Source organism: Orbicella faveolata, unplaced genomic scaffold, assembly GCF_042242905.1.
Source record: "Orbicella faveolata isolate gen_17 unplaced genomic scaffold, um_ofav_v1 contig_14, whole genome shotgun sequence".
Lineage (NCBI taxonomy): Eukaryota > Metazoa > Cnidaria > Anthozoa > Scleractinia > Merulinidae > Orbicella > Orbicella faveolata.
In genome coordinates this window covers 7,738,215-7,765,000 of record NW_028301541.1, presented here as the reverse complement: position 1 = coordinate 7,765,000, position 26,786 = coordinate 7,738,215, and the positions used below count along the sequence as shown (strand labels likewise).

Genomic DNA, 26,786 nt, shown 5'->3' with positions numbered 1-26,786 from the left:
AAATTTATTACTCAATTCAAAACAACAGAAAAAAATATAGGCCACCATACTCGTTTGCGAGGAAATGACGATTTACCTCTATGGCGAGGTCCAGCTGTAAAGAAAAAGCCCCCGGCGGGGGGGGGGGGGGCGGACTCCCATATGGAATGGACGGGGATACTCGTCGTCTCGCCAAGGGGTGTAAATTTCGGATTTTGGTCTCGCTTAGGGTGTTCTGGGCAAAATGTCATTATTTTTAGCCGTCAAGGTCTCGTTAAGGGTTGCACTCGAAGAAATAACAAAACAGAAAGAATTTTGATTCTTTATATTTACTCAATTCATATAAACAAAGCTTTCCATACCATTAATATCTAAAGTCCTCTGTAACAAAATGTCTTTGTCTGTTGTTTTACAAGAGTGTAATACGAAACTGGTCTCTTTTGGGGGTCTGCATAAGGTTCGGCCAGGCCCAGATTGGTCTCTTTTAGGGGTTAAATTCAAAATTTCCGACGAGCGTCCCCGTCCACTCCATATGGGAGTCCCCCCTCCCCCCGCCCCCGCCCCCCCCCCCCACGGGGTGCGACCTTTTTGTATTGAGAAAGTTATACGGGAAGTTCTGAGGTACCGAGAAATTTGGGAAGTTGTGATTAAGCTTGACGTTTCTCCGGTCTTCTCTAGCCACTAAAAACAAACACCGGATGTCTAACTGTGGTTCTAGTGCTATTCGGACTCGGCATCCGACCGTCTATAGCTACTCATACGTCTGTTTAAAGCTCTCCCAGTAACGTACAGAACTCAACTGCGTGATGACGAATTTACAACTTGTAATCCTAATTGCCTGTTTGTTCTATAATCGCGTGGGTAAGTAAGACAGTTTTTTCAGTAGATTTTGTCAGGTTGAGAGGCATCCTTTAAGACCCATGGGCAGTTAGTTACTAGGGCTGGAGTCGGCTGTAGCTTCTGTTGCCGTCACCGACAACTTTCACAAAAAGAACCGCTCTGGCACTGAGCGTTGTTTGCGGTTTGGCGACGAGAAGTTTTACTCGTTATCAGTCAACTATTATTAGGGAACTTAAGATTTCAGGACGAGTAGGACCTTTTAATTCTAGTTGCTGGCTTCACATTATCGGGCCATATACCCATCTCATCTAATGCGCTACCATATCTCTACTAGAGAACGAAAGCCCGCGCTAATTGAAATGATTATTTTGCCGTCTCTATTTTGCATTTGTCATGTATGTTTAAGTTCTCAGAAGATTACATTTAAAAACTTTTGAAGAGCCCTGAAAACAATACTTCTTCATTTCATTGCTCATGTCTTCGTTTCTCTATGTTCCGTGATTTAGAAGGCAACTCCAAATTAGTTTACTACGGTCGAGTGACACAAAAGTTTATTAGTCCTTAAATAATCAATCGTCTCTTACGACGTCGCAAACGGTGTATCTTGAATTTAAAGACCGGCCAGTTTTTAGTATAATTTGGCTTTATTATGACTTTTCTGATGTTATAACCAGCTCAGAAACTTCAGGAAACTATCACTTGCCTGTTTCCTTCAGTGTGAAAATAACGTCGTGTAGCAGTAAAATGACGATATCGTCACATAACCTTTGGAAAATTATACGCACGAGCGATTGTTCATGGCTTGGTTCCTCATAATTTGTCAAGTCTACTTGATGACTTGTTTTCGTCTGTGTGCACAGCTTAAGGCAAAAAAGACTAGTTCTTGCCAAGGATATCAATGAATTAATGATGAAAATCCTTGAGGCTTCGGGAACTTTGGTGCCCATACAAGGAACAGGAACTGAGCAGGGGAACAGTTTCGCTTACATGCTGACGTCCGATCTAACCCCTGATATGAATTGTAAAACGGTTTTCAACATTTACATTTGGAAAACTAATTTACAGTCCATTTGAATGCGGTGTGTTGACGCGTGTTTTCTAACCTGTACTAGTTGGGGAGCAGGGGGGAGAGTGTGTCGGTTCTTGCACCATACCCCCCTGCTATTTTTTTTCTTACTGTTTTCCTCGCTTCCGGCAAACCCACCGAATGCTTTTACGTTCAGCTACATGTGCGTATGCTTGATAGGGTCCTGTATTTATGCAGTAACTAAAATATCTAGAAACGTTTACAGAGCTAGCGTTGATTCAAATATAATCACCTCTTAGAGATTTTATAGTTTGCACTAGTACACGTACATTGCTGCGCATCATATCTTTGAATAATTTTTAAACGAATTCTAAATCATTTGCCCAAACTGTTAAAGATATATTTGTTAGTTAAAGTAGTTAATCTTACGGATTTTTGAGATACGGCACATGGTAAAAATGACCATTCTTTTCACCGGCCAATTAACTTATCAAGAGCTAACATAACCAGCCATTCAGGCAACCGGAATCAGTTAACATCTGCACTCTGGTTAGCTTGAATAGCGCTCCGGTTGGCCTTAATATCTCTCAGGTTAGCCTCTTAATACCGCTCAGGTAATGGTAACACGGTACGAAATACACTTCAAGTAAGGTGGCTAAAAACAGTTTCCAGCACTTTCCAAGACTTAGATATTGATGCCAGGTAATCATAACCACTGTTTATTAGTTAATGCTACATTCATGGTATCAAAAACCTGCCCAATCATTGGATAACACATTGTTATCATTTTCGTTGTACAACAGGTTACCATAACAACAGTATGACCACCTAAAAACACCTTAGCTTAGCTTTAAGGGCTTATAATTCAAAAACGGCATGGTGAAATTTTTTCATTGTATCAAATTTTGATGAGCAGTATGAGAAGCAACTTTGGCAAAGTTTGATTTTAAACATTCTGTACATAGGGTTCAGAGCCACCTTAAATTTTCAGGTGGTTCTGAACCCCAAATATAATCAAATTAAATATAATCACCTCTTAAGAGATTTTTGTAGTTTGCACCAGTACATGTACAGTGTGGCACGTCATATCTTTGTCACTTGACCAAGTTTTTGGTCATAACCCATTGCGTCAGCCACATGTATGTTCTGAGCTTGATTCAAATTGGATCATTGGATTGTTCGTGTCCTTTGTGATTGGCCAGACTGATTACTTTGGTTTTGGTTTTGGTTTTACCCATACCTCTCTAGAGTATTTTATTTAAAAAAGGTTCTTAACATGAGTACTAGGCCATGCATCGCATAATATTTAACGCTGATTTGATATGCTTATAACATGGGTTGTTGCATGACCAAGCGTGAGGTAAAGATGGCTGGTTGTTGGCTAAGTTCTTTTTTGTGTTTTTATGGACCGAGACGGGGTCGAGTTTCATAAACAAGCAAAAAAGAAAGAGGCCATTTATTATATCCAGCCATCTTGACCTCACGCGTGGTCAATAAAGGATTTATTGTATGGGATAAGGAACAAATTTTTATTGCGGGACGTAGCGCATAATCCCGAGCAGACAACATACATGTAGTGTTATCTTGCGCGCTAAGTGAGCTAGCATAGCCATATAATAGCATGAAGTGATAACTTGGTTTTATTAATTTCAGCATCTACCACTCTGTCACCAAACAGCACATCACCACCAGGTATCTAACCATCTAAAATATCTAAAGAAGTATATTGGAAATAGCACCAATTAAAATTAATCACCAGTAAAATTGACTGCTAGCTAAGTTTAGTTTTCAAATTTGGCATGGCCTTGAAAGAAGGAAGACCTGGAACTGGTATAAAAGATTAGCCAAACGGTAAATGGAACACGAATTTCCAATTGGGATGTCGCAAACGGAAACAAGCGACTACTGACCATCTTGGAAATTTCTTCTTTTTTTTTCCCGAGCAATTTCCTCCAGGGGGAACCAAGAAAGCATTTACTGTTTACCTACCAACCAATTAATTCCGGAATGTTTGACTAAATGTAGAGTGAAAATAATGGTGTTGAAAAAGTATGGAAACAATCTCAATTTCTACATTTCACGAGAATGTACACGAACCCTGCCGAGACAAGAAGAGACAGTGAGACAGAAAACGTGGGCTTTACTGGGAGCCCATGACTCGGAGCCTCCATAAATGCTGTATTCGTGAGTCAACCATTTCATGTGTAATTCCATTTAAAGAAACAGCATTTCAAACGAAATTCACACGGCATTATTCTTACTATTGAACTTTATACATGGCCAGTGTGCTCAGCCATCGTGTGATAACAAAGCAATTGTCCTAAGTGTAATTTGATATAGCAGTTTCGAGGAGGGCGTGTGATGGTTCCACGATCCTCTTGGAGCCTTCGCATGAAGACTACATGATCGCGGGCCCTCTTTGAAAGGGACAAGATCAATTCCTAGGCTTAGTTTGGAAGATGAAGGCTCCGAAGAATGTGCTCTTGCCTCACCGACTGGTGTGAAGTAAAACTCGGAAAATGGCAAGAAAGTAAACCTTAAGTCTGAACACAAAGAAAGCTAAAATACACTACAGTGCGAGTGGATAAGTGGAGTCTTAGGTAGTGTAAGGTGACTGTAGCTAAGTGGTCTCCTTTTCCTTAATATAGATGTGTGTAACAAATACAACGTCCTAAACGGAGGAGATCGCGCTCAAGGGAGCGCATCGCAGGACAATGCTAAATGCGATAATAAGCTGGATCCAGGATGGTACCGTTTCCAAGGTGCTGCCGGGGATCGGATACCTGATAAATGTGTTCCTAAGGACCACTGTGGTACTCATGCTCCAGGCTGGTTGCAGGGAAATCACCCCACAGTCGCCGAAGGTGTGGTGACTGGTAAAGTCTGTTATCACTTTAAAGACAACTGCTGTCTTTGGAGTAACAATATCAGTGTGAAGAACTGTGGTGAATACTTCGTGTACCAGTTAAGGGAGTCGCCTGGTTGCAAATTGCGGTATTGTGGTAACGGAGGCGCAGGTAAGTTACAATCCTGATTTGCTTAAAGGAAGCTGGTAACAGTTTCCAGCACTTTTCCAACAGCTTCACTTTGAAGGATGAATACTACCACTGTTTATTAAGTACAAACATCCAATTATTGGTAAACAAGTTGCGGTCATTCCAGTTTATATAAAAGGTTACTGTAGCAACAATACCGATTGGTAGAAACACCCTTAATTTTAGCTTTAAGCACTTACAACTCGAGAACGAGCTCAGTGAACCCCAATTTTTATCATCGGATTGTGTCAAGCATAAGATGCACCTTTTTACAAAGTTTAAGAAACTCTGTGAAGAGGGTACATAGCCATCTTAATTTTTCGAAAATTTAAGGTGGCTCAGCTTAATTAATCCAAACGTTATGACTATTTTTCAGCAACAACAGTGTCGAACCTGTCACCAACCATCACACTGCCACGAACTACCGTGCCACCACCACGAGGTAACTAAAATATCCAGAAAAGTGTATAGAACTAGCACCCATTTGAACTAATTACTTTTTTTAGAGATTTCATGGTTTTTACCAATACACGTACAGTGCTGTGCATGGAATCGCGACCCTACAAACTACTCAATTACATATTATCATGTACTGATAATTCTTGATGTTGTTTCTTATTTTCAATAAACATTTTACTGCTGTTCTTTGGCAGCTCTTGAGATGGTCAATGAATGTCAATCATCTGACCTCAACAAGTGCCACGAGAAAGCGAATTGTACCAAAACACCTGACTCATATAAGTGTACTTGTCTGAATGGTTATTTTGGGAATGGAACTCATTGTGAAGGTTAAAATTGATGTACTATATACTCAATAATATTATACTCAATAATTTCACTTTAGTGTTTAGTTCTCTTGTTACCTTCAGTTGTATTTAGTTGTACCTTGCTGTATATTAATAACTCGTCCAAACATGACCCGCCTAGATTAGCTTAGCTATCCGTGGGCATGTTACAATTGTAATTTTAATTTCATAACAAATAAAATGTATGTATGTATGTATGTATGTATGTAAAACACGAGAGACAGACAGTGTTCATCACATTTCAAGACAGCCAGATTGAGAGATTTGGAAATTCAGGAATGCGAAGCCGAGTATTTTTGACGGGATTCAGGATGTCGGGAATTGTGATGAAACTCTGTTTTGAGTGTTTGATAGAACCTGTCGATCAAAACTAAAACTAAGGAGTAAACAGAGAATCAAAACTATCCATGCTGATTAAATAGAAGAAACCTGTTAAAATGAACTACTGCTTAACAAGCTTTACAAATTGGTATTAACCAGTTGACATGGTCAAATTAAACTTAATGCATACATAGAAATAGTCCCTCTGGAAGGAAATCTGAGAGCCTTTCTGTTATTTATCTTGTGTTAAGCTCTTTTGGTACTTTAACTTATCATTCTACTTATTGTACTTGCTTCTCTTATTGAGGCATTTTGTTTCTCTTTTGACACAGACGAAGATGAATGTCAAGCATCTCACCTCAACAAGTGCCACGAGAAAGCGAAATGTACCAACACTCTTGGTTCATTTAACTGTACTTGTTTGGATGGATATTCTGGTGATGGTATTCTTAAATGTCAAGGTATTTTTGTTACGTTGGTGTTCTTTCATTTTAATCTCATCACCAGCAACATCACTGACCTGCGTGGAACTGGATACCATATCTAAAATAAGTATTTGATGGTTTTTACTAATACACGTACAGTGCTGTGCGTGGAATCGCGACACCACATACTACTCAATTGCATATCATGTACTGATAATTCTTGATGTTGTTTCTTATTTTCAATAAACATTTTACTGTTGTTCTTTGGCAGCTGATCCCATCGTCAATGAATGTCAATCATCTGACCTCAACAAGTGCACGAGAAAGCGAATTGTACCAAAACACCTGACTCATATAAGTGTACTTGTCTGAATGGTTATTTTGGGAATGGAACTCATTGTGAATGTTAAAACTGATGTACTATATCAAACACGAGAGACAGACAGTGTTCATCACATTTCAAGACAGCCCGATTGAGAGATTTGGAAATACAGGAATGCGAAGCCGAGTATTTTTGACAGGATTCAGAATGTTGGGAATTGTGATGAAACTCTGTTTCGAGTGTTTGATAGATCCTGTCCATCAAAACTAAAACTAAGGAGCAAACAGAGAATCAAAACTATCCATGCTGATTAAATAGAAGAAACCTGTTAAAATGAACTACTGCTTAACAAGCTTTACAAATTGGTATTAACCAGTTGACATGGTCAAATTAAACTTAATGCATACATAGAAATAGTCCCTCTGGAAGGAAATCTGAGAGCCTTTCTGTTATTTATCTTGTGTTAAGCTCTTTTGGTACTTTAACTTATCATTCTACTTATTGTACTTGCTTCTCTTATTGAGGCATTTTGTTTCTCTTTTGACACAGACGAAGATGAATGTCAAGCATCTCACCTCAACAAGTGCCACGAGAAAGCGAAATGTACCAACACTCTTGGTTCATATAACTGTACTTGTTTGGATGGATATTCTGGTGATGGTATTCTTAAATGTCAAGGTATTTTTGTTACGTTGGTGTTCTTTCATTTTAATCTCATCACCAGCAACATCACTGACCTGCGTGGAACTGGATACCATATCTCAAATAAGTATAGATCTACTTGCGTTTTATCACGAATGCCGTTTTCTTATTGGCTACGCTACTCGCTATCTTTTCTGTTGTAGGTAGTGAGTAGCCTGGCACTGTGTGTTTGTTAACAAAATGGCGACCACTTTGAGTTGTCGAAGTGTCTATGAAGAGGGTTCAGTGTGTTTTGAACGACTAGTAGATTTGTACTAAACCATTCGATTGTTCGCTCTCGAGTTTTATGCGTGGTAGTTGATTAGGGTGCGGCCGTCGTCAACTATCACACGATAGAAATCTCGAGCTGATAATCTAATTGTTAAATAACTTGAGAGGTATATATAGCCTTGAAAATAAGGTCTATATGAGGGATTTCCTCTCTTACTCCTCTTCCTCTCTTGGCTCACTAATATTACAGTCAATTATCACGACAGAGCAACTTTATTTTATTTATTTTCCTTTTTAGCACGACCTTCAATCTACTACGTTGATCCACCAACCGAAACTGGCACTGAAGAAAACGTGACACTCACCTGTCAGGCAGATGGTCTTCCACAACCAACCTTCAGTTGGATAACACCCGACGGTCACGCTGTAAACGCTACAGCGCCAGTTTATAAGAGTGGAGAACTTGATGATGGTAGTGAAAATAGAAGAGGGAAAATTCTTCAAAAGGACGGTTCACTCTTGATATTTAACACCCGTGATGCTGACCAAGGTGTTTACAAATGTGTGGCGAAAAATGTCATGGGACAGGATGAAAGAAGAGTTAACCTCACCGTGAAAGAAGGTGAAAATAGAATATCTCATTCGCCAATTTTAAAAAATTTTATATTGGTTAAATTCACTCGTTATTCCTGCATAGGGGAGGAAAGATTGCGTGACGAGCCCAAGGAGAGTCTCTGAAGTGGCGTCAGTTAAAAAGGGGTGTCTGGAAAACCCGAATAGCGAATAGCGAATAGTCCCGAATAGTGCGAATAGTGCGAATAGTGGCGAACAGTCGCGAAAAGTGGCGAATAGTGACGAATAGTCGTCAATAGTCACCGCTTTAGATCTAATATCCAGCGTTAATTAATTATCCAAATAAGCAACAGAATTTCAGTGAAGTTGTTACCTTTTCTTCTCTGGACTCAGGCTAGTAGGCTGTCCATCGCCGACATTAAGAAGACAGAAAACACAAGGATAAGCTAATAAAGACGTATTTACGCTTTTGCAGCGGTTAAAACAGAAAAAAATTACGTTTAGAAACACCTTTTGTCCTGATAAGCGTCTGTGCTTTTTAGCGGAAAAATGCCATCCTAAGTTGCTACGAGGCAAACTGCGAGATACTGGGTACCCTATTTGCCACTATTTGCCACTATTCGCCACTATTCGAGACTGTTCGCCACTATTCGCTGTTCGCTATTCGCGACTATTCGCCATTCGCTATTCGGGTTTTCCAGACACCCGTTAAAAAGAAACTGGATACTCAACGTTCAACATTTTGTTTTGCAAGATTATAGAAATACTCGAATCGAACACAACCTAACATGCAGTGCAGGCGTTTATCCTGAGCGAGCGCTATGGCGTATCGCGGCGAGCTTTTGGTGGCCTTCGGCAATCTTCAGAAATCATCGGAAATCTTGGGCAATTTTCGGAAGGGTTTCGGTAATTGTCGAAGGTGTTTCAAAATGTTCGGGTGATATTCGTTGATCAACGAAGGTGCTCGGAAAATGTCCGTATTCGCAAATGTCTCGTGTTGGGAGGATGGAGCTACGCGCTGGGGCGCTTTTGTCCTCTCTCCCTAAACCTCCGTAGCCCGCTATAAATGCGCCTGTTAATGACAACCTCAGAAACTACGGGTAAAATATAAACAATAGGTTAGTTCTCGAAATGTAAAGAAGTATGTGATTATCCTTGCTTGAATTACAGGAAGAAATGAAAGAAAAAGAAAAAGATTCCAAGAATTGAATTTATTAAAGGTAGTGATGTTAATAGTTTAACAATTCCATCATTAGACCTGGTGGGAGTTGATGTCGCTATTACCATCATGGACAAAGTTTTTGACAAGGATTTGGAAAACAAGTCTTCAACAAGATACAAGACACTAGAGAACCAAGTTGAACAAGAGGTAAGGAAGTGGGAATGGACATCGACTCGGTTTCTTGAATCTTGGAACGAGGAAGAACAAGAAAAGGTTCTTCTCTTTGAATTGTGTTCTTGAGAACAAAAAATGTTTCGTTTGTAATGAGTTATAAAGAGGGAAACGTTTATCGTTACATGATACAAAGTGACCAGTTTCGTTTTTACATAAAGGAAATTAAGACGTCATTTTTTGATTTTTTCTTACAGTTAACTACGTTGTTCCAAGGCATTGAAGGATTCGAAAAAGTTATAATTCTTGGATTCTTGTAAGTATAAAACCATCTTCAGCACTCCTAGCTACAGTCTTATTCAAATAGTTTATTGCTTCATTTGCTCTCTTGCAAAAATTTCCGCCATTTTTTTTATACAGCTGTTTTGGGAAAGGTTCTCCTATAAACTGTTAGCGCACATTACAATGTTTAAAGGTATTTTATGGGTAGTGGGCGCTATCATTGGTTGATCGAGGTTGACGGTATCTTGTAAACTTTAATTCTAGGTATGAGTACCAATAAAGTTGTTGTTGTTGTTGTTGTAGTTGTCTAATAACAAAGGGAGGAGGAACCGCATATGCGTGCATGACGTTTCCTTCTATCCTTCTGAAGCACTAGAAACTCAACCAAACAGCGGAATGCTAACGCTACCCATAATACCTGTCGGTACTGTATTGTAGTCAAAAGAGCCGAGGAGGCCTGGGGAATAGGTTTGATAGGTCAGCGGTTGCCTTCTAGAAACCCAGTCCATCACACTCGTTCCAAGATGGCGTCATCCACGTTGTCATCGAGGAACAATGGAAGTCAGCCAGAATGGACTAATGGAAAAAAACATTGATCGTTACATTTTGTTGTTGAAAAATGTAACTGAAAATCTGAAAAATGTAATATTCTATGTTTAAAAAAATCGGAAAAAAGTGAGCATTTTTATGTAACCCACAAGCACTTTTTTAAAAAATTATCATTATTTTAGCACTTTTTTGGCAAAAAACAAGCACTGCTTTAAGCATTTAATGCTTTTTTTACGAGCAACTGCTCGTTGCTGGGTACATATTTTTCTGATTTTCAATATTCTTCTGATATTATTGTGTGGAAATATTTTTAGCTGAATATATTTTATTTTGCTGAAAATGACTTTTATTTGGACCATGTCTCGGCTGCCATTGTCTAAATATATATATGACTGGATTTCTGAAAACCGTGTTAAGACTTTGCACCAAAATAGCGGGCGTGTTTTCGGAAAATCGGTCAGATACTGTACATAAATATGGACATGTCGTACTGAGGGTGCTATCTGCCTCGTGTACTCTTAAAAGAAGCCATAACATGCTTGTACAAGCGGTTGAAGTCACTGTAAATGAGTCGAACAAGCCAAAATAAGCTGAATTAGAATTAAAGGTTAAATTGATCATTTGACTATTAGTAGTAGTACTGCGAGGACGAGCAAGATTCCATAAATAGTAGAATGTGTATTGTGAAGTTTGAGAGCAATGTGTTTTTTAAACTTCTTGCGTTCAATCGATGACACAAACCGTAAATACTGTCGTTACGTTTCTGTGGCATTTTAAACAAGTCATTCCAATTCTCAGGTTTTCTCAATTTTGTTCATTTCTGTAAACTACAATTTTAATTGTAAATAGTTTTGTGCTGTAGATAGTTATTACGTAAAGTTTTAGTGAAGAATTTTAATAAGCCCAATAAAATTATTATTATTATTATTATTATTATTATTATTATTGTTATTATTGCTTGTTTAGGACAACCTTACTCGATATAGCTGTATATCCCTTTATGAAGCCTCACACTTCTGACTGATATATTTGTTGGTTTCAGTAATGGAAGCGTCAAGGTACGTTTTCGAGTTGTTGTTAAAGTGGATAAAAGTGAAGACAAAGAACCTGCGGCGATCGCCAACAAAGTTGGTAAAACGCTCAGAAATAAAGTGGAAACTGGTCAAATAGGCAACCTTAAAGTCAAGCCAACCGTTGAGTTGAAAGGTTTGTATTGTGGTATTGATGTTCACTCTATGATTGAATCGTTCGTCGATCCATTAATTGATTGACTTATTAATTGATTGATCGATTCATTCATTCATTCATTCATTCATTCATTCAGGTATTCAGTCAGTCACTCACTCCGTCCGTCCAGCAGGCAGTCTGTCCGTTAGTCAATCAGTCAGTCAGCCAGTCAGCCAGTCAGTCAGTCAGTCCGTCAGTCGGTCACTCAGCCAGCCAGCCAGGCAGCCAGCCAGCCAGCCAGTCAGTCAGTCAGTCAGTCAGTCAGTCAGTCAGCCAGTCATTTAGTTAGTCAGTCAGTCGGTCAGTCCGTCAGTCAGTCAGTCAGTCAGTCTGTAGGTCCGTCAGTCCGTCCGTCAGTCAGTCAGTCCGTCCGTCAGTCAGTCAGCCAGTCAGTCAGTCGGTCAGTCATTTAGTCAGTCAGTAAGTCAGGATTCAATTATTCTTTTCTTGATTCATCAAATTTATTAACTGATTGTGATTACTTTTTTGCTTACATGTGGCTTCCTCTCTTTCCTCTTACCTTTGATGAGTCTTTGATTGATTGCGTTTGTTTATTTGTTTATTCATTTATCTACATATTTATTTATAACTTCTTGAATGTGTGCATGTTGAATTATGCATTTCAGAACTTCCCCCACCCCCCGTTAACGTCCAGTCAGCCGATGTCAAACAAACTGAAGCTGTTGTCACGTGGTCACATCCTGAATTTTATAACATGTATGGCATTAGTAGTTACTCACTGCAAGTAAGAAAGTTGAGAACAAAGAACTGGACACAGTTTACCACCACGCGAGGCGAGAACCACAGGCTTACCAACCTAGATCCTGATACTGTTTACTTTGTACGACTCAAATCTGAAAACAAGTATGGAAAAGGGAAACCTAGTGATAGTGGAGAGCTAAGAACTGAGAAAGGTATGTTTCTATTTGTTTTACTTGGCACTAGTGTTTGTCAATAGCCCTTAGTAGTATGTCAGTGTATTCTATCCGGTATCGGATTGGTTCCGTCATTATTGTTCCTCCAAACTGCTGATCCAGCGGGGCGATCTTAGAAAGCAGTTCTCCTATATACGAGCTTCTTCTAACCATAGTTTTCTTGAAATCCATACTTGATTAGACAACGGCTATTTTGATAAAGGTGCCTGATTAGTCAAACGTGGTCACGCCATACTACATTCTATAAAGATCCCCTAATTTACTGCAGGTTCTTTATGCTGTTCTAAATTTTAGGAGGAACAGGCGCTCATATAATGGGAGTTTAAATGCAGTGGGTGTTTACTGTTTCTGTGTCTCGGCGTCAAGTGAACGAGAAAATTTTATTATAGTGTCATCAGAAAACGCTGCAGGATATGGTCGTATGTTTGCGTCCCGAGGGGGTACTCCCAGAAAAAAACAAAATCGGGTGGGGGTGTGCGGCCCGCTTCCCAAAACCCTTACACTATTTATGACCAAAATCTGCGATATTCCCTACCCTATTTATGACCTGACCAAAAATTCGAAACCCTATTTATGACCTAACCCTTAAATCAAAACTCTGTTTCAGACCTGCGTTATAATTAGTTCCCAGGCTCAGACCAATGTTAAATTACCGTAAACTTAATTTGTGAAGAGCTTTTGTTGATTTTCTTTTCGATAATGATGAAAACGTGGCTTCTTTTTAAAAACATACCCATATCAAGGCTAGCGTGCAAAAACCATGCCTATTTATGAGCAAAACAGCTGAAAAACCATACCCTTTGGGGCCGCACATACCTATATAGCCCATATAAGGGAGTACTTCCCGGGGGGTTTGCGTAAGGCCCATCAAACAGTTTCTCAGTAACATAAACGCACGAAAGTAACGACTCGTCACCTTCGGAATTCGCAGCCTTTGGGTCTCATTACTTTCGGGGGTCGCTACTTTCGGGGGTTTGTTACTTTCGGGGGACAGAAACGTTACATAAAGTTGGTGCGGCTGAGCGCTTTTTTCGAAATAAAAGACGAAAGTTCGGAAAAAAACAACCCTGAAACTCAGATGAAATTCTTCGTTCCAGTTTAAATTTATGTTGCTGCCACATGAAAGTGGCATGACGGACTCTTTATGTCTAGATCGTGTTTTTGGTCGGCAGGAAAGCTATCAAGCTGGACCGGTCACGTGCGTATGATTAGCCAATCAAATTCGAGGATTTAGGGATCCGGTCCGCTCAGATGCTCGAGAAAAAAAATAAGTTTCTGTACTTCAGGACGCACTGCTATGTTAGTCTGCTGTATCAATATCTCAGTGCGTTGGTCAAGTTTTCAATTTTAATTTTAACTGAGAAACGTTCCCCTCTAAATAAGCTACTGTTGAAAATGGCACAGAGGTTTCAATTTTAATTTGATGAAACTTTCTGCAGGTACGTTCCTGTTGCTTGATGAAAGCTTTACGGTTTTTGCTTTAAGATAGTGCAATATGAACGGATGAAGCACGAAGTGACATTTCACAACGCTGGGTGGCATAAGCGATACCTTCCCTTGTTGTAGAGTGCCGTAATTATAATTATCAACAATAGTACCATACGTAACTTTGACTTGACTACTGATTAGACAAATAAATATCCTTTTCAACCGTGGTCTCGCTATTTTCGGGGTTGGGGATTGGAGTGGGCTGGCTTCATTCGGAGAGTCGCTACTTTCGGGATTTACCAGCGGCCACGATTTTCTGACGTTACTTTCGGGGGATCGTTACTTTCCGAAGTTTCCTGCATCTCACATTTTGGGGGTGCATTGTCTTCGCGAGAGGTATTGTAATTGGAATTTCATGGCTTTTATTCTACGTCAACGTGACTTTTTGTTCCCATCAGTTCCACAGGGACATGGACTCATTTTGGCGTTAGTCATTATTTTTGTGCTCTTGCTGGTCATAATGGGGATTGCGGCAGTTTTTGTGTACAGACGATGGAAAAAGAACAGAACAATGAGTGGAAACAACATTCCTGACGAGGAAATACCCATGAATCCAGTCATAGTACAACCAGCAGAAACGGTCAGTTAGTAACTGTACTAAAACCACAGGGAACTGAGTTGCTTGGTTTGTTCGTAACTGCACTCTAAGTTATCAAATTCAAAACGTTTCATATTTTCATTTTTTTTTTTTTTTTTTACATTTGAGAAACAAAGAACACCGAATGAAAGTATTGCCACTAATTTGCTTTGAATGGTTACATAATAAGGTTCGTCGAAAGAGCATAATAAAGAGTACTACATTAAAGCACTTCTCAATCGCTTTCGTTTGAACTGTCACACACTAAAGTCTCATACACAGATTTAAAAATTTAGAATCACTTTGTACAGCATAATAAACTGCACAACATGAAAGTAGCGCTCAATGGTTATTTAATTTAATGACGGTACTCTAGGGTTTTATTTCCAGTTTCAAAAGTTTGAACCATCTTGTGTAAAATAATAAGCAGCACCACATGAGCGTTTGCGTTTGAATGGCCACACACTAATGTTAAAGATACATGTCAGTTAAACAGCTTTTTTTTCAGGTTAGTATTGAATTTGTCTCTGATATGATTGATTGTTTGTTATCAGAAACCCCACGCAAGCACAATACAGTTTCCTTGGCGTGAAATACCACGTGACCGTCTTACTCTTGGCAAGATTCTCGGAGAGGGCGAGTTTGGAAATGTGGTCAAAGGAGAACTGACTGAAGATGACGGTCACATCGCACCATGTGCTGTTAAGAAGTTGAAAGGTACGTCTGTTAATGTTTTATTTGGACTTAAGAAAATCTTGATCAACTGTTAACTTTGAACGTAGCATGAGCAAAATATCCCGAAAGATAGTTTCTCCTAGAAACTGCGCTATTTTAATAGCTTTTTGTCATGTCTTTATCGCTCTGATGAAAACACATGACTGTGTCTTCTCAATACACATTCCTTTCAGATTGTGCCACAGAAAGTGATCTCAGAGATTTGAAGAATGAGCTAGAAATAATGGAATCAGTGGGTCATCACCCCAACCTGGTCAATCTTATCGGTGCATGCTCAAGTGAGGGTGAGTCAGCATTAAAACTAGTACTGAATACTCTTGGATTCGCAGGATTAACTCTTTCGAGGCCACGTTCCTGAGGAGGGGAAATAGAAGTTCTGCTGGAAAGGGTATAAGGATATGTATTACGCGAGGTGAAGTATAGAAATGATTAGGATAACTCTCACTTAGCTACTTAAAGGCATACGAAAAGAGAAGTGCTTCTACTGCATGTGAAATGGGTACCATTTTAGAATGAAAACGTTTATTGAAGGGTGATCTTTTCGATCGGAAATAGTATAGAAATGGGTATGCTTAATATCCTCTCCTTATAAAACGTTATTGGGATCATCTCAGCCAACAGCAACCTCGTCCCTAGGGTGTTTTCTCTGTACCGTTTCCAGTTTTCAAAGGAAAAACGCTCTGGGTCGTACGAGGTTGACGCCTGCGAACAAAGACGTATTTCGGACTATCGCTTGTCTATTTTCGGCGGAGACAAGCGATGGCCGGAAATACGTTTGCGTTCGCAGGCTAGAGGCTAGCATAAACCTCGGGGCTTCTAGAAATTGCCGAGTAGATCATTATTTCTCTGAACGTACTTGTTTTTCACACTTTAGGTCAGTTGATGATCGTCGTAGAATTTGCAGAACACGGCAACCTCCATCGTTACCTTCGTGATAACCGAAAGGAAAATTATGATGACATGAACAAATACAGCTTAGACATAAGTTTCGCGGAGAGACTGAGGATAGCGTGTGACGTTGCTGAGGGAATGAAACATCTTGCTACTATGAGGGTGCGGTGCAAATTCTTCCATACTCTGTATATGCATGAATAATATACTTTGTTTCCCCTCAACCTCAATGTTCAACACTGAGGATGTAGAGGAAACAAAACTCATTGCTTCCCTTGGGGCCAGTCATTAAGTGCTTAATCAACAAGGGCCCGTCAATTTTTCTTTTAAGCATGCTCTCCTAACGTTTTACAATGCCAGGGAGTAATATAAATTCAGTATTTATAATAAATTTACCACGACAAATAAATCTTGTTACATAACAGACATAACATCGCCCATGGTGAGTTGTTAGGAAAACGATCCCTTCCATGGGTTTCTTATTTAGTTGTGACGCATGCTGTCCAAGCTTTTCTTTATCCAGTAGTTTAGGGGAGAAGTAAAAACAGTTACTCTGCACTGAAAAGCATTCTGCATTCTACCTTCGAACTGCGATGCCTTGTCCATTGGGTGGTGCCTTGCCAAAAGTAGACCAAATTGTCATGGTGTGGAGAGGAGAAGGGGTACTGCCCGGGTGAGGGGGAGGGGATACACTCCCTCGATTCTCTGAGTTCGGCACCTCTCGTGCTCATCCTTACCGTTGCAGGGTTAATTCATAAAGGAAATGGGATGCTGGGACTTCAAAGGAGGCCGTTGTTTGCGTTAGCAAGGTTGTCGGATTGACACTAGGTCCAATTACTAATTAATCGTATCTATAACAAATTTCGGAATTAAAAATGTCTTTTGAGAACTTCTTTTGAGCGCGTTTCATAAGTTTTGAAAACGTTAGGAAACATCGCAAAGAAAGCCATTAAAGCGCGCGCAAATGACGTGCGAATCACGTGGGTATCCAATTACAGGTGTCCAATTGAAAAAAGTTCAAATTTTACACCTGTAATTGGACACCCACGTGATCGCGCGTCGATTACATGGCAAATAGGCGCGCGGAGAACCAATCACGATCGAGAATTTTGTTATATATACGAATACCAATTGAGCTGAACTGATGTTGATCGATATCCGTCAACTCCTCTCCCCAAACAAAACAGGGGCAACATTTCTTACTCCCAAAAAGCCCTTAGACTTAAGTAATTTCCTATCATTACCATAACCTGCCGCTTATAAGTCCTTGGCTTATACAACTTCGTAAGAGGTTTTAGATGGGCTTAATAACGGGGAGACTTTTTAGTTATATCCGGGCAGACTTATAACCGGAATAAAGAACACCGTTTTGAGACGAGTTAAGGGTTGATCGATATACGATTTTCATGTACTGGCTTTAAACCATCATAATAACTCGAATTCATGTCACTTTTAACTCTAGAGGAGGACTTATATCCGGGGGAGCTTATAATCGGAATTAATATTTTGTTCACTGGTAGATAGGTTTATAACTGGGGGGAGGGGGGTTAAAAGGAGGAGAGCTTGTAAGCTTCCATTTATGGTATTTTACCAGAGTATCCCCTGGGGCCCGAACACAGCGTGTTTTAATATATCTTTTATATTCCAGTGGGTGCATAGAGATCTGGCTGCCAGAAATGTTCTTCTTGGAGAGGGAATGGTAGCTAAGGTGTCCGATTTTGGGTTGACACGTGATCTTTACACGACCAATGTCTACGAGAAGACATCCGGGGTATGATCTAGTCATTCCTGTAGTTGACATGATATTAATTCAGCTTTTAGTATTTGGTCCAACAGACAAAATTCGATAAATTAAAATTCGGCCTAACACAATAGACCTCAGCGCGAGGCTCTGGGGAATAACTATAGAGTTTGTGGGTTTTTTTCCCGGAGCCTCGTGCTGAGGTCTATTGTTTTAGGCTGAATTTTAATATATCGAAATTTCAATCCACTTTCTGTTCTTGGAGGTATCTGTTGTACCTCGTGTATTAAAAGACCAGGTTCTGCTGATTGTTTTGTTATGTTTCATGTAGTTAAAGTTTTGTTAAAAACTTTTTCGGTACAAACGTGTTTGGTTCAACTTCAAGCGTTAAACTTTTGTTCCGGTTGTCATCACAAAACAATGCTCTCTTTGTGAAATAAATAGTTTTAGGAAATAGCCCCGCCAAAAATACACGCGCTGATTGGTTTAAAATCGTTCTTCTATTGAACAATTAGATTATGAGTTCGATATTTCTATCGCGTGATAGTTGAAGAGGGCGCAGCCCGAGTCAACTATCATGCACATGTCTGCACGTACAGACACCGTCACTTTGTTAACAAGCGCACAGTGTTGGGCTTCTCACTATCTACAACAGAATAGATAATGAGTAACGTAGCCAATAGAACAACGGCATTCGTAATAGGACGCAAGTAGATGTACAGTAAAACTCAATAGAAACACAGAATCGGCACGAGCTGTTGAAGTAATGATGGCGCTACCAAAGAGAATTTACATTTTGATGATCAAGGTAAACAAGTTGTTTTCTTTTTTACGTCGCGGTGTTTTCTAAAAGAAATAGAAAATATGTTCTCCGTGTTTCCATCGAGTTAAAGAGACACTCGTGGAAGTTTTGGAGAACTCCAAAAGCCGTGGAAAACTTCCACTCGTGTTCCTATAATTCATAAAAACAAGGGACATGTTTTCTTTTTGCTAATAATAGTTGTTTTCCTTGGTACAAAACTGTCTTCATGAATTGCTGATTTGTTCATTTACTCGCAGGGCAAGGTTCCAGTAAAGTGGCTTGCCGTGGAATCTCTCGAGCAAGGTCTTTATACCAGCCAAAGTGATGTGTAAGTTTTGGTTTAAATCCTTACATCCTCTCTCTTGATGATGTAGCTGATGTTCCTCAGTAGATTTCATGACAAATTAAATCTTTTTTTTTTAATTTTTATTTAACTATACAAATTATTCAGAAAAGTAGCATTACTTACAGTGGTTACATTACTTACAGTAGTTACATTACTGGCAATACTAACATTTCTTACAATACGAACGTTGTTTTTATGACAAATTAAGTTGTTGCGAGATAAATAAATAAATAAATAAATAAATAAAATAAATATACATTTATATAGCGCCATTTTCCACCAATTGTCCATGGCGCTTTACAATACTTTAACATTAAAATCCTAATTCTTTAAAAACCTAAAATCCTAAATCCTAAAAATAAGGTAACGATCTTTTCCCAGTTGATCGCTCCTACTGCTCTGTTGGTCCTGGTTTATCGTGACTGCCGATCCTAAAGAAAAATTAATTAAATAGCAAGCACTTTTGTGTGCGTATACTGTATTTTATTAACAAAACAAGATCATTACTCCATCCAGACAGAATCTGTTTTTGTTTCGCAGATGGTCGTTTGGTGTCTTGCTTTGGGAAATCGAAACTGGAGGTGAGTTCTGTTACCGTGCACTGTTGCGAGATTTGTGCTCAGGCCAGGGACTGTACAATCTTGAAGATCATTTAGAATTAATAAGTCCTCCTGAAAACTGCAACCTTGGTGCCAGGGTTTTTCCTAGCTAGTAATTTGAACGATTGAGTTTAAGTCTTAATCTCGCTGGGGTTCCTGGGTCCTCCGCAAAAAAACATGAAATATTGGCATATATTTTTATTACCTTCTTGTTTTATTTGGAGCAACTAATAAGTATGCAGACTTTATTATACGAACCATGTAAAGAGTAACACGCAACATTTTTAAAATGTAACTGCTAACATTCCCTTTGTAAATGTGCAGGCTGTACCCCGTATGCTGGGATATCAACACGTGAATTGCTGCCCCACCTGAAAGCAGGAAATCGCTTGGCAAAACCTCATGATTGTTCTCCGGAGATGTAAGTAACTCGTGATCTTGAAGGTTTTTTTTAATTCTTTAAATTTTTGTTGAGTAAAACAAACAAAGCAAATTACACGTCTAATACAACTGCTAGAGTGCATTACAAAGCAACAACAACAAAAAAAACACAACGAAATAAAAACACGGAAAGTTGAAGAAAGGTTGGGGTGAACTTGAAAGTTAGGGTAAGGTGTGTCTTCACGAAGCTTAAATGGCTTACGATTTCGATGCTAAATGGAAACCTTGGCTGAATAAACACTTGTGTTCCAAATCATAAGTTGGTTTTTATGTGCAAAGTCGTTTTAAAGGTTTGGTATTTTAGGCGGCCTCCACACAACACCGGAGAGATTTGAAAACGCAGCATTAAAATTTCGCGGTTAAGCCTACCTACCTACGGAGTTTTTCGAATACGGTCTTCAAACCGGAGGAATTTGAAAACGCCTGCTTTTCGTTTTGGTGCTTTGAAAACAGAGCTTTTCGAAATCGATGACGTCACGATAATCATGTGATTTCCCTGCCCGGGTTTCCTCAAACACAAATCCAAAATGACCGGTGATTGGTGCGTTTTTAAATTCCTCCGGCGTAATGTGGACGGGGCCTTAGATCTCCTACAATGCAATTGACGTCACAAATTGCCATAACCTTATAAAGGCAACACGGCGGTGAGAAGGTTCTGATTCAATGGCTGAAATCCGAACGCTTTGCATTCAAACCAGTTGTGGAAATATCCACATTTAACAGAGGGGATCAGGGATGGCGCAGTGGCTAGCCTGCCAGCAGGCTCACCTTTGAGTCACACGCGCGAGCGTCAAAGAGCAAAGCGATCCGGCGGGAAGGAGTCTGGTGAAGAGGCGCTAAGAAAGTCACTTTCTTGACTCTCGCCTTGAATTATTTTTACGAAGTACTTTTAAGTGAATGAAATACATGTCTTCGAAATTTAATTATTTTGTACCCAACAAAAACCGCAACATTCCCTAAAATCAACCCAGTACACATTTAAACATTGCACAAAAATATTTGAGTGTTTTAAAGACGGAAGAATTATGTGGTTTTGCATGCGAGTCTCTCAAACCTGTTTAATAAAATGGTGTGTCAAATGACGATTTTAACGGAATTTGGTAATTTGCATATTTCTTTCAAATAAGAGGATATTTTGCCAAAAAACACTATCCTGTAGTTTTTGTCATGCCCTAGCCTACCTACCGTAAAAATATGAGCGAAATCGAATTTTCGACCCTTGCCGAGTTATTTTCCATATTTATGAACAGGGACTCTTAAGGCTCAAACATGATACAGTCGAACCTCCCGTAAGCGCTTACGAGAGGTGGTCGCTTTGGAGAGTTTTGACCATATTAAGTCAAAATTTTGCCTCATTAGCATAAAGTAACTGCAGAGACTTGCCCCATGCGCCAATGCCGATGCAATGTTTTAATCGTGTGGAAAGTCAATTTCCAGAAAAAAATCCAGTTCTTCCCATTGACAAATTTTCGTCTCTTGTACTAACCAGGAATACGATAAAGTTACAACACCTTATTATCCAATTCCGTCTCTATTATCTGTCAAGTGGTCGCTTATGGGAGGTTGAGAACAAAAGAAACCTTCAACCCTTTAGCTCTAAAAGTGGTCGCGGTCGCTTACAAGAGGTGGTCGCTTACACTGAAAAGGTTCCAAATAGAGAGATTTGACTGGGAAACTTTTGGTATTTTAAAAACCTGGTCGCTGAGGAGAGGTGGTCGCAGCCGGAGGTTCGACTGTGTCAGTGAAGTTGTCGATATCTTCATTAGTGAGGATATGGAATGTGGTTTCGTATGAATTCCATGAGTGGTGTATTTTCCAGTAAAACACTCGTGCCTGTGTAATAAAATATGCCTCCTTAACAGTTTCTGATGAGTTTGGTAAACTGACCGTTTGAGTAAACTCCGCTTTCCAAATTGGCCACAGCAGTTAATTGCCGTACCAACTTTACGTTATTAATTAAGAAATAGAAAACATGTACCGTGTTTCTATCGAGTTTTAGTATAAATCTACTAGCATTCTATCACGGATGCCGTTCTCTGATTGGCTACGTTACTCACGTTCTATTCCGTGATAGATAGTGAGCAGCGTAGCAGCGTGCGCTGGCGGCCGCTTCTTTGTGTTTTCAAAGTGTCTGTGAAGAGGATTTAGTTGAAAGTTTTGAACGACTAGTAGATTTATACTAAAACAATTAGATTATTTGCTCTCGATTTCTATGCGTGATAGTTGACTCGGGCTGCGCCCTCGGCAACTGTCACGCGATAGAAATCTCGAGCTCATAATCTAATTGTTAAATAGAAACACGAGTGGAAGTTTGGGAGAACGAGAAATGCTGTGGGAACACGAGCCGCAGGCGAGTGTTTCCACACCTTTTTCGAGCTCTCCCAAACTTTCACGAGTGTTTCTATAACTCAGTAGAAACACGGAGGACATGTTTTCTATTTCTTTTAGAAAACACCGCGACGAAAAAAAGGAAAACAACTTGTTAACTTTGATTACCAAAATGTAAATTCTCTTTGCTCGCGCCATCATTACGTCAACAGCTCGTGATAGTTCTGTGTTTCCATCGAGTTTTATAACATAACTAAAGCAAAGCGCGGGCTCTGATTGGTTAATTTAGCGTCTACCATTTGCCCATGGGTGTACGCTGCTGGCGTGTGTGCTAATGTTTACAAAGCAAATCTTTTGACAGACATTGTTTCCAAAGTCATGGCCAACGTCCTTCTGCCAGAAATGCGAAACTGTCTTCGTAGTTGTCCGAAGATGAAACTTTATCGAGTTACTGGTGTGCAGTCGGTTGTCATGAATGAATTTTCGCACGCTTGTTTTCTCTTGGCATGTAAGACTACACGAACATTTTTTTGTGATGTAGCTCAATAAAAGGACTTCTGTTGTTCCAATGTTGTTCCAATGTTGTTCCAATGTTGTTCCAATGTTGTTCCAACTCAAGAAGCTAGAGTCGCACTCGGCTATCGCCTCGTGCGACTCTTACGCTTCTTTCGTGCTTAGCAACCTCCCGCGTGCATCCATAACTCAATAGTGCACGCTATGGCGTTTACCATTTGTTAAATAGAAAAACGATTTTTAACCAGTCAGCACGCGTATTTTCTTAGGACTGTTTTCTAATCAACTTTGTTATATAACCTACAATATTTTACTGGGCTTTCCGACACTGGAAGGAATCGTCATGGAATCCTCATAAAACGACGATAGCTTCATGCGGGTGATGATATTGCATTGACCTTCGGATAGTCTTCGGAAATCTTCAGAAAAGAGTCGGAAATCTTCCGAAATGATCGGAAATCGTTAGAAAATCGTTACATTTCTTTATTATAGCACGCTTCTATAATAACTAAAATTGCATGAAGTAGCAAGATATCGAGTTGAACAAGAGAAGAGAAATTTCATACTTCCGCAACCACCTGTAATCCTCTGGATGTTCCATGTGCCCTCCAACGAATCTCAACGTTTCTTTAGAATTGGATTTTCAAATATTATCTTTATTATGATTACTTTTGCCAGATACAGTGTGATGCTTCGTTGCTGGAATGCAAATCCAAAGAACAGACCGACATTTGAGGAGCTGAGCGATGAACTTCGTCAAATGCGCACAAAAGTTACTGTAAGTATTAAAGCTTTCAAAATTAGGTAAACCATGGTGAAGCTCAACAAAAATTTAAAAAAATTTCTTGAGTTTTGCTTCTTAATACCCATGATAATAGGTTTGACTTTCTGACTGCGGTACCATGAATTAGATTATTTCGTGATTGACTGAAAACTTGGCTGCAACTCGTTGAGTGTTCGCTTGTAGAATACTGGTCTCGTAGTCGTCGAATAGTTAATGATTTATTTATGATACTTCCTCACCTGTATGTGCCGGCAATGCGAACGCCTATCATTATTATTATTATTATTTTGATATTATTATTACTATTATAATTACCGAAAACTTAAGGAACAGCAGAATTTCTGAATTTTTTACCAGATACATGTAAGATTCATGTTTGTATGGAAAAGTGCTCAATAAAGTTTTTTTTAATTTAAAAAAAAATTATTATTATTATTATTATTATTTTAATTATTATTATTATTATTATTACTATTATTATTATTGTTGTTGTTGTTGTTTTACTTAAGACTGTTTTAATTCAGGCTGCGAGTGGTTGCCTTCCATTTGTTTTAGAGCAATTTTGAGAACAGATTTATCATTGTGAATCTTCACAGGAATATTTGACCCCGGTAGAAATGGAACCAAGTTATGATTATCTGACTCTGATCTTGTGACTGCTCCAGACGACCCATCTGTTACTGCTGCTGCTGCTGCTGCTGCTGCTGTATCTCCTACCTCACTCCTTTTAGCTGCGTGTACGATGAAACTGAGGCGGTGAATGCATAAATATCTTGTAAGCACCGTTAAATACACAGAAGATATTCAATGGCGGCGCGAAGATATGAAGTTTATTTTCGAGTGGTAAAAGCAATATTTTACGAGTAGTGTATTTTCCAGTGTCTATATAATAAGTACCACTGGGCGTTTCCGCGTTAAGTTCCGGACACATGGTCCCAACATTTTAACTCACATCAGTAGTTTTGATGAAACATGTTACCAGGTAAAGGCTTCTTTTTAGATTCAGTCCACAAAGGTTTTCCGCTCTTGGAACTCGAGGCTCATGACATGGGGCCCTGTTGGAATAAAGCAGCCCGGCGTAAAAATTGTTCCTACCAGCGAGAAAACACAGGAGACTTAGCATCGTTAGCTTAATATCATTAAACCATCGCTTGCAGAGTCTGTGGAAGAATACTTAATACCATGGTGGTATGGTGTAATGGTTCCTCTAATATACTTCTCTGTGGTTTCGATAAAAGTTTGATTGATTATAGTGTCTCAACACAATGGATCGTAACGTCTTTTTTTGTTTTTGCTGTTGTGTTAAACATTATCTCTATGCGTGTGATATAAATGTGAAAACGAAATGTTCTAGGTACTTGATTGAAGATGACGAAACAATTCGTTTTCTAATCGTTTTTGTTATACACACTCTTTCTTTTTTTATATAAAAATATGTTTTATAAGAATGTCGAGGTTGAAATTTGCAAACTTTTAAGAATATTTCTAGAATAAACCTGAGGCTGAGATTTTGATAAGAATATAATTTTGTGCGTTGAAAACTTGAAAAACTCTTCCTTTTTCTAAACGTCAAAACTAGCCACAGAGCAACAAAATCAGCACTAGGCGAAAGTTCGATGCAAGAAGTTATGTGCGTCATATTAGGCTTTAATGCTTGCAGGCCGGCTCCAAAATTACTCCAACACCACCCAGACACCTAATACATTCGAAAACAGAAATGTCATAAGCTATATTCTAAGAATATTCACAAGAATATTTCAGCCTAAAATCGGCAGAAAAATAAGGATATCCAGCCTTGACCGGAAAAAAAGAGTGTATAGCGGGCACGAGAGTTGTACTGGTAAATACACCACTCGTAAAATTCATAGGAAACCACACCCGGGAACCGAGTAGCGTATTCTCCATAGTCTCACTAGTGACGACATTACTAACGACATTTTCCTCTTTTTGTGTGGTTGAAAGTTAACTTAACGCAAGTGGATCATCCGCTCTTAGACTCAAAATACGAAAGGGACAAATTAAATTTGCTTAAGTAGTCGTCTTAAAAAGCATAATTGGTAACCAGTCATGTTCATGGCATTTACGCAAAAGGTTTCTAAATTTCTTATTGTGGACTGGTGCGTAGGTCGCCTTGAAGTGTTCAAGTTTTGAATTCAGTTCTTCGAAGTTTCGACGTAAAATAGCTGCTTGTACACAACTGCATATGTGATGTGGTGTTAGTTGGTTTCTTTAAGGAGCTGCGGTTTGACTCGTTCAACCGACATAAAGCGCACACCTTTGTGACTGACTTGTTAAAGTAGCAAATAGTGCTTGAAGTTATTGTTTTCTTTTTTTTTTCAAAAAAAAACAACAGATTGACGAGAGGTCTCATTCTGACATTTAAATTATTATCTTATCCTTAGAATACTTAGAAATTTAATTTATAAAAGAAGTTGTAAACTGCCCATTTAAACATAATTATAACCGTTAGACATGTGGGAAAACACGCGCAAAGCTAGCAAACAAATCACGCGCCAAATCCTTTCGGGTTTCCTGATATCCTTCGTGGTTTGCAGAGTCGATTCTACAAGAGTTTAATACGATAACACTTCATAAGGTAGCTAGCGAAGTCTATTTATCAAAGTATATTTAAGAGAACAGCATAATACAATGATGCACGCTTATGCAGCTAGAATTGCTCTCAGCTGCCCCTCAAACAACTCTTACGCCTCTTTCGTGTTATCCAAACTTCCCAGTCGATGATGCACGCTAAACCATGAATCAATATTTCCAAGTGAAAGTAGCATTCCAGGTTTTAGTTTTCTATAAGACATGTATATAGCTATTACGTTTATTAAAAACTATTTTTATTTGCTTTTTTTTTACAATGTTAAGACAGTAGAGTTGGTAATTAGAAATTATTTCGTAATAAACACAATCACAATAGGGCCTTTTACAAATGTTGCCATCTGGAATCGAGAAATCTTCGTAACCCG

The 26,786-nt window shown here is 39.1% G+C and overlaps 2 protein-coding genes across 2 annotated transcripts in view; one reads left to right on the top strand and one right to left on the bottom strand.

The window, feature by feature from the left end:
* The window catches only part of LOC110068378 (large ribosomal subunit protein eL37A-like), a 125,642-nt gene that overhangs the window by 91,968 nt on the left and 6,888 nt on the right, over positions 1–26,786 (bottom strand). The window lies entirely within an intron of this gene.
* Positions 572–26,750, top strand: LOC110055969 (uncharacterized). The gene is made up of 22 exons (XM_089287432.1): positions 572–840; positions 3,500–3,538; positions 4,495–4,863; positions 5,258–5,323; positions 5,535–5,669; positions 6,341–6,469; positions 7,305–7,433; positions 7,966–8,289; positions 9,497–9,609; positions 9,831–9,889; positions 11,447–11,610; positions 12,258–12,545; positions 14,453–14,634; positions 15,186–15,348; positions 15,540–15,650; positions 16,241–16,419; positions 17,906–18,028; positions 19,058–19,128; positions 19,687–19,727; positions 20,070–20,166; positions 23,706–23,805; positions 24,408–26,750. The coding sequence occupies exons 1-22, from the start codon at positions 786–788 to the stop codon at positions 24,465–24,467; spliced, it is 2,997 nt and encodes a 998-aa protein (XP_089143558.1). The 5' UTR covers positions 572–785; the 3' UTR covers positions 24,468–26,750.

Coding starts and splice junctions, on each gene's coding strand:
- LOC110055969 (XM_089287432.1), top strand. CDS start 786: ATGACGAATTTACAACTTGTAATCCTAATTGCCTGTTTGTTCTATAAT. Junction 5,324..5,534: donor TACCGTGCCACCACCACGAG/GTAACTAAAATA, acceptor GTTCTTTGGCAG/CTCTTGAGATGGTCAATGAA. Junction 15,651..16,240: donor CGGTGCATGCTCAAGTGAGG/GTGAGTCAGCAT, acceptor TTCACACTTTAG/GTCAGTTGATGATCGTCGTA.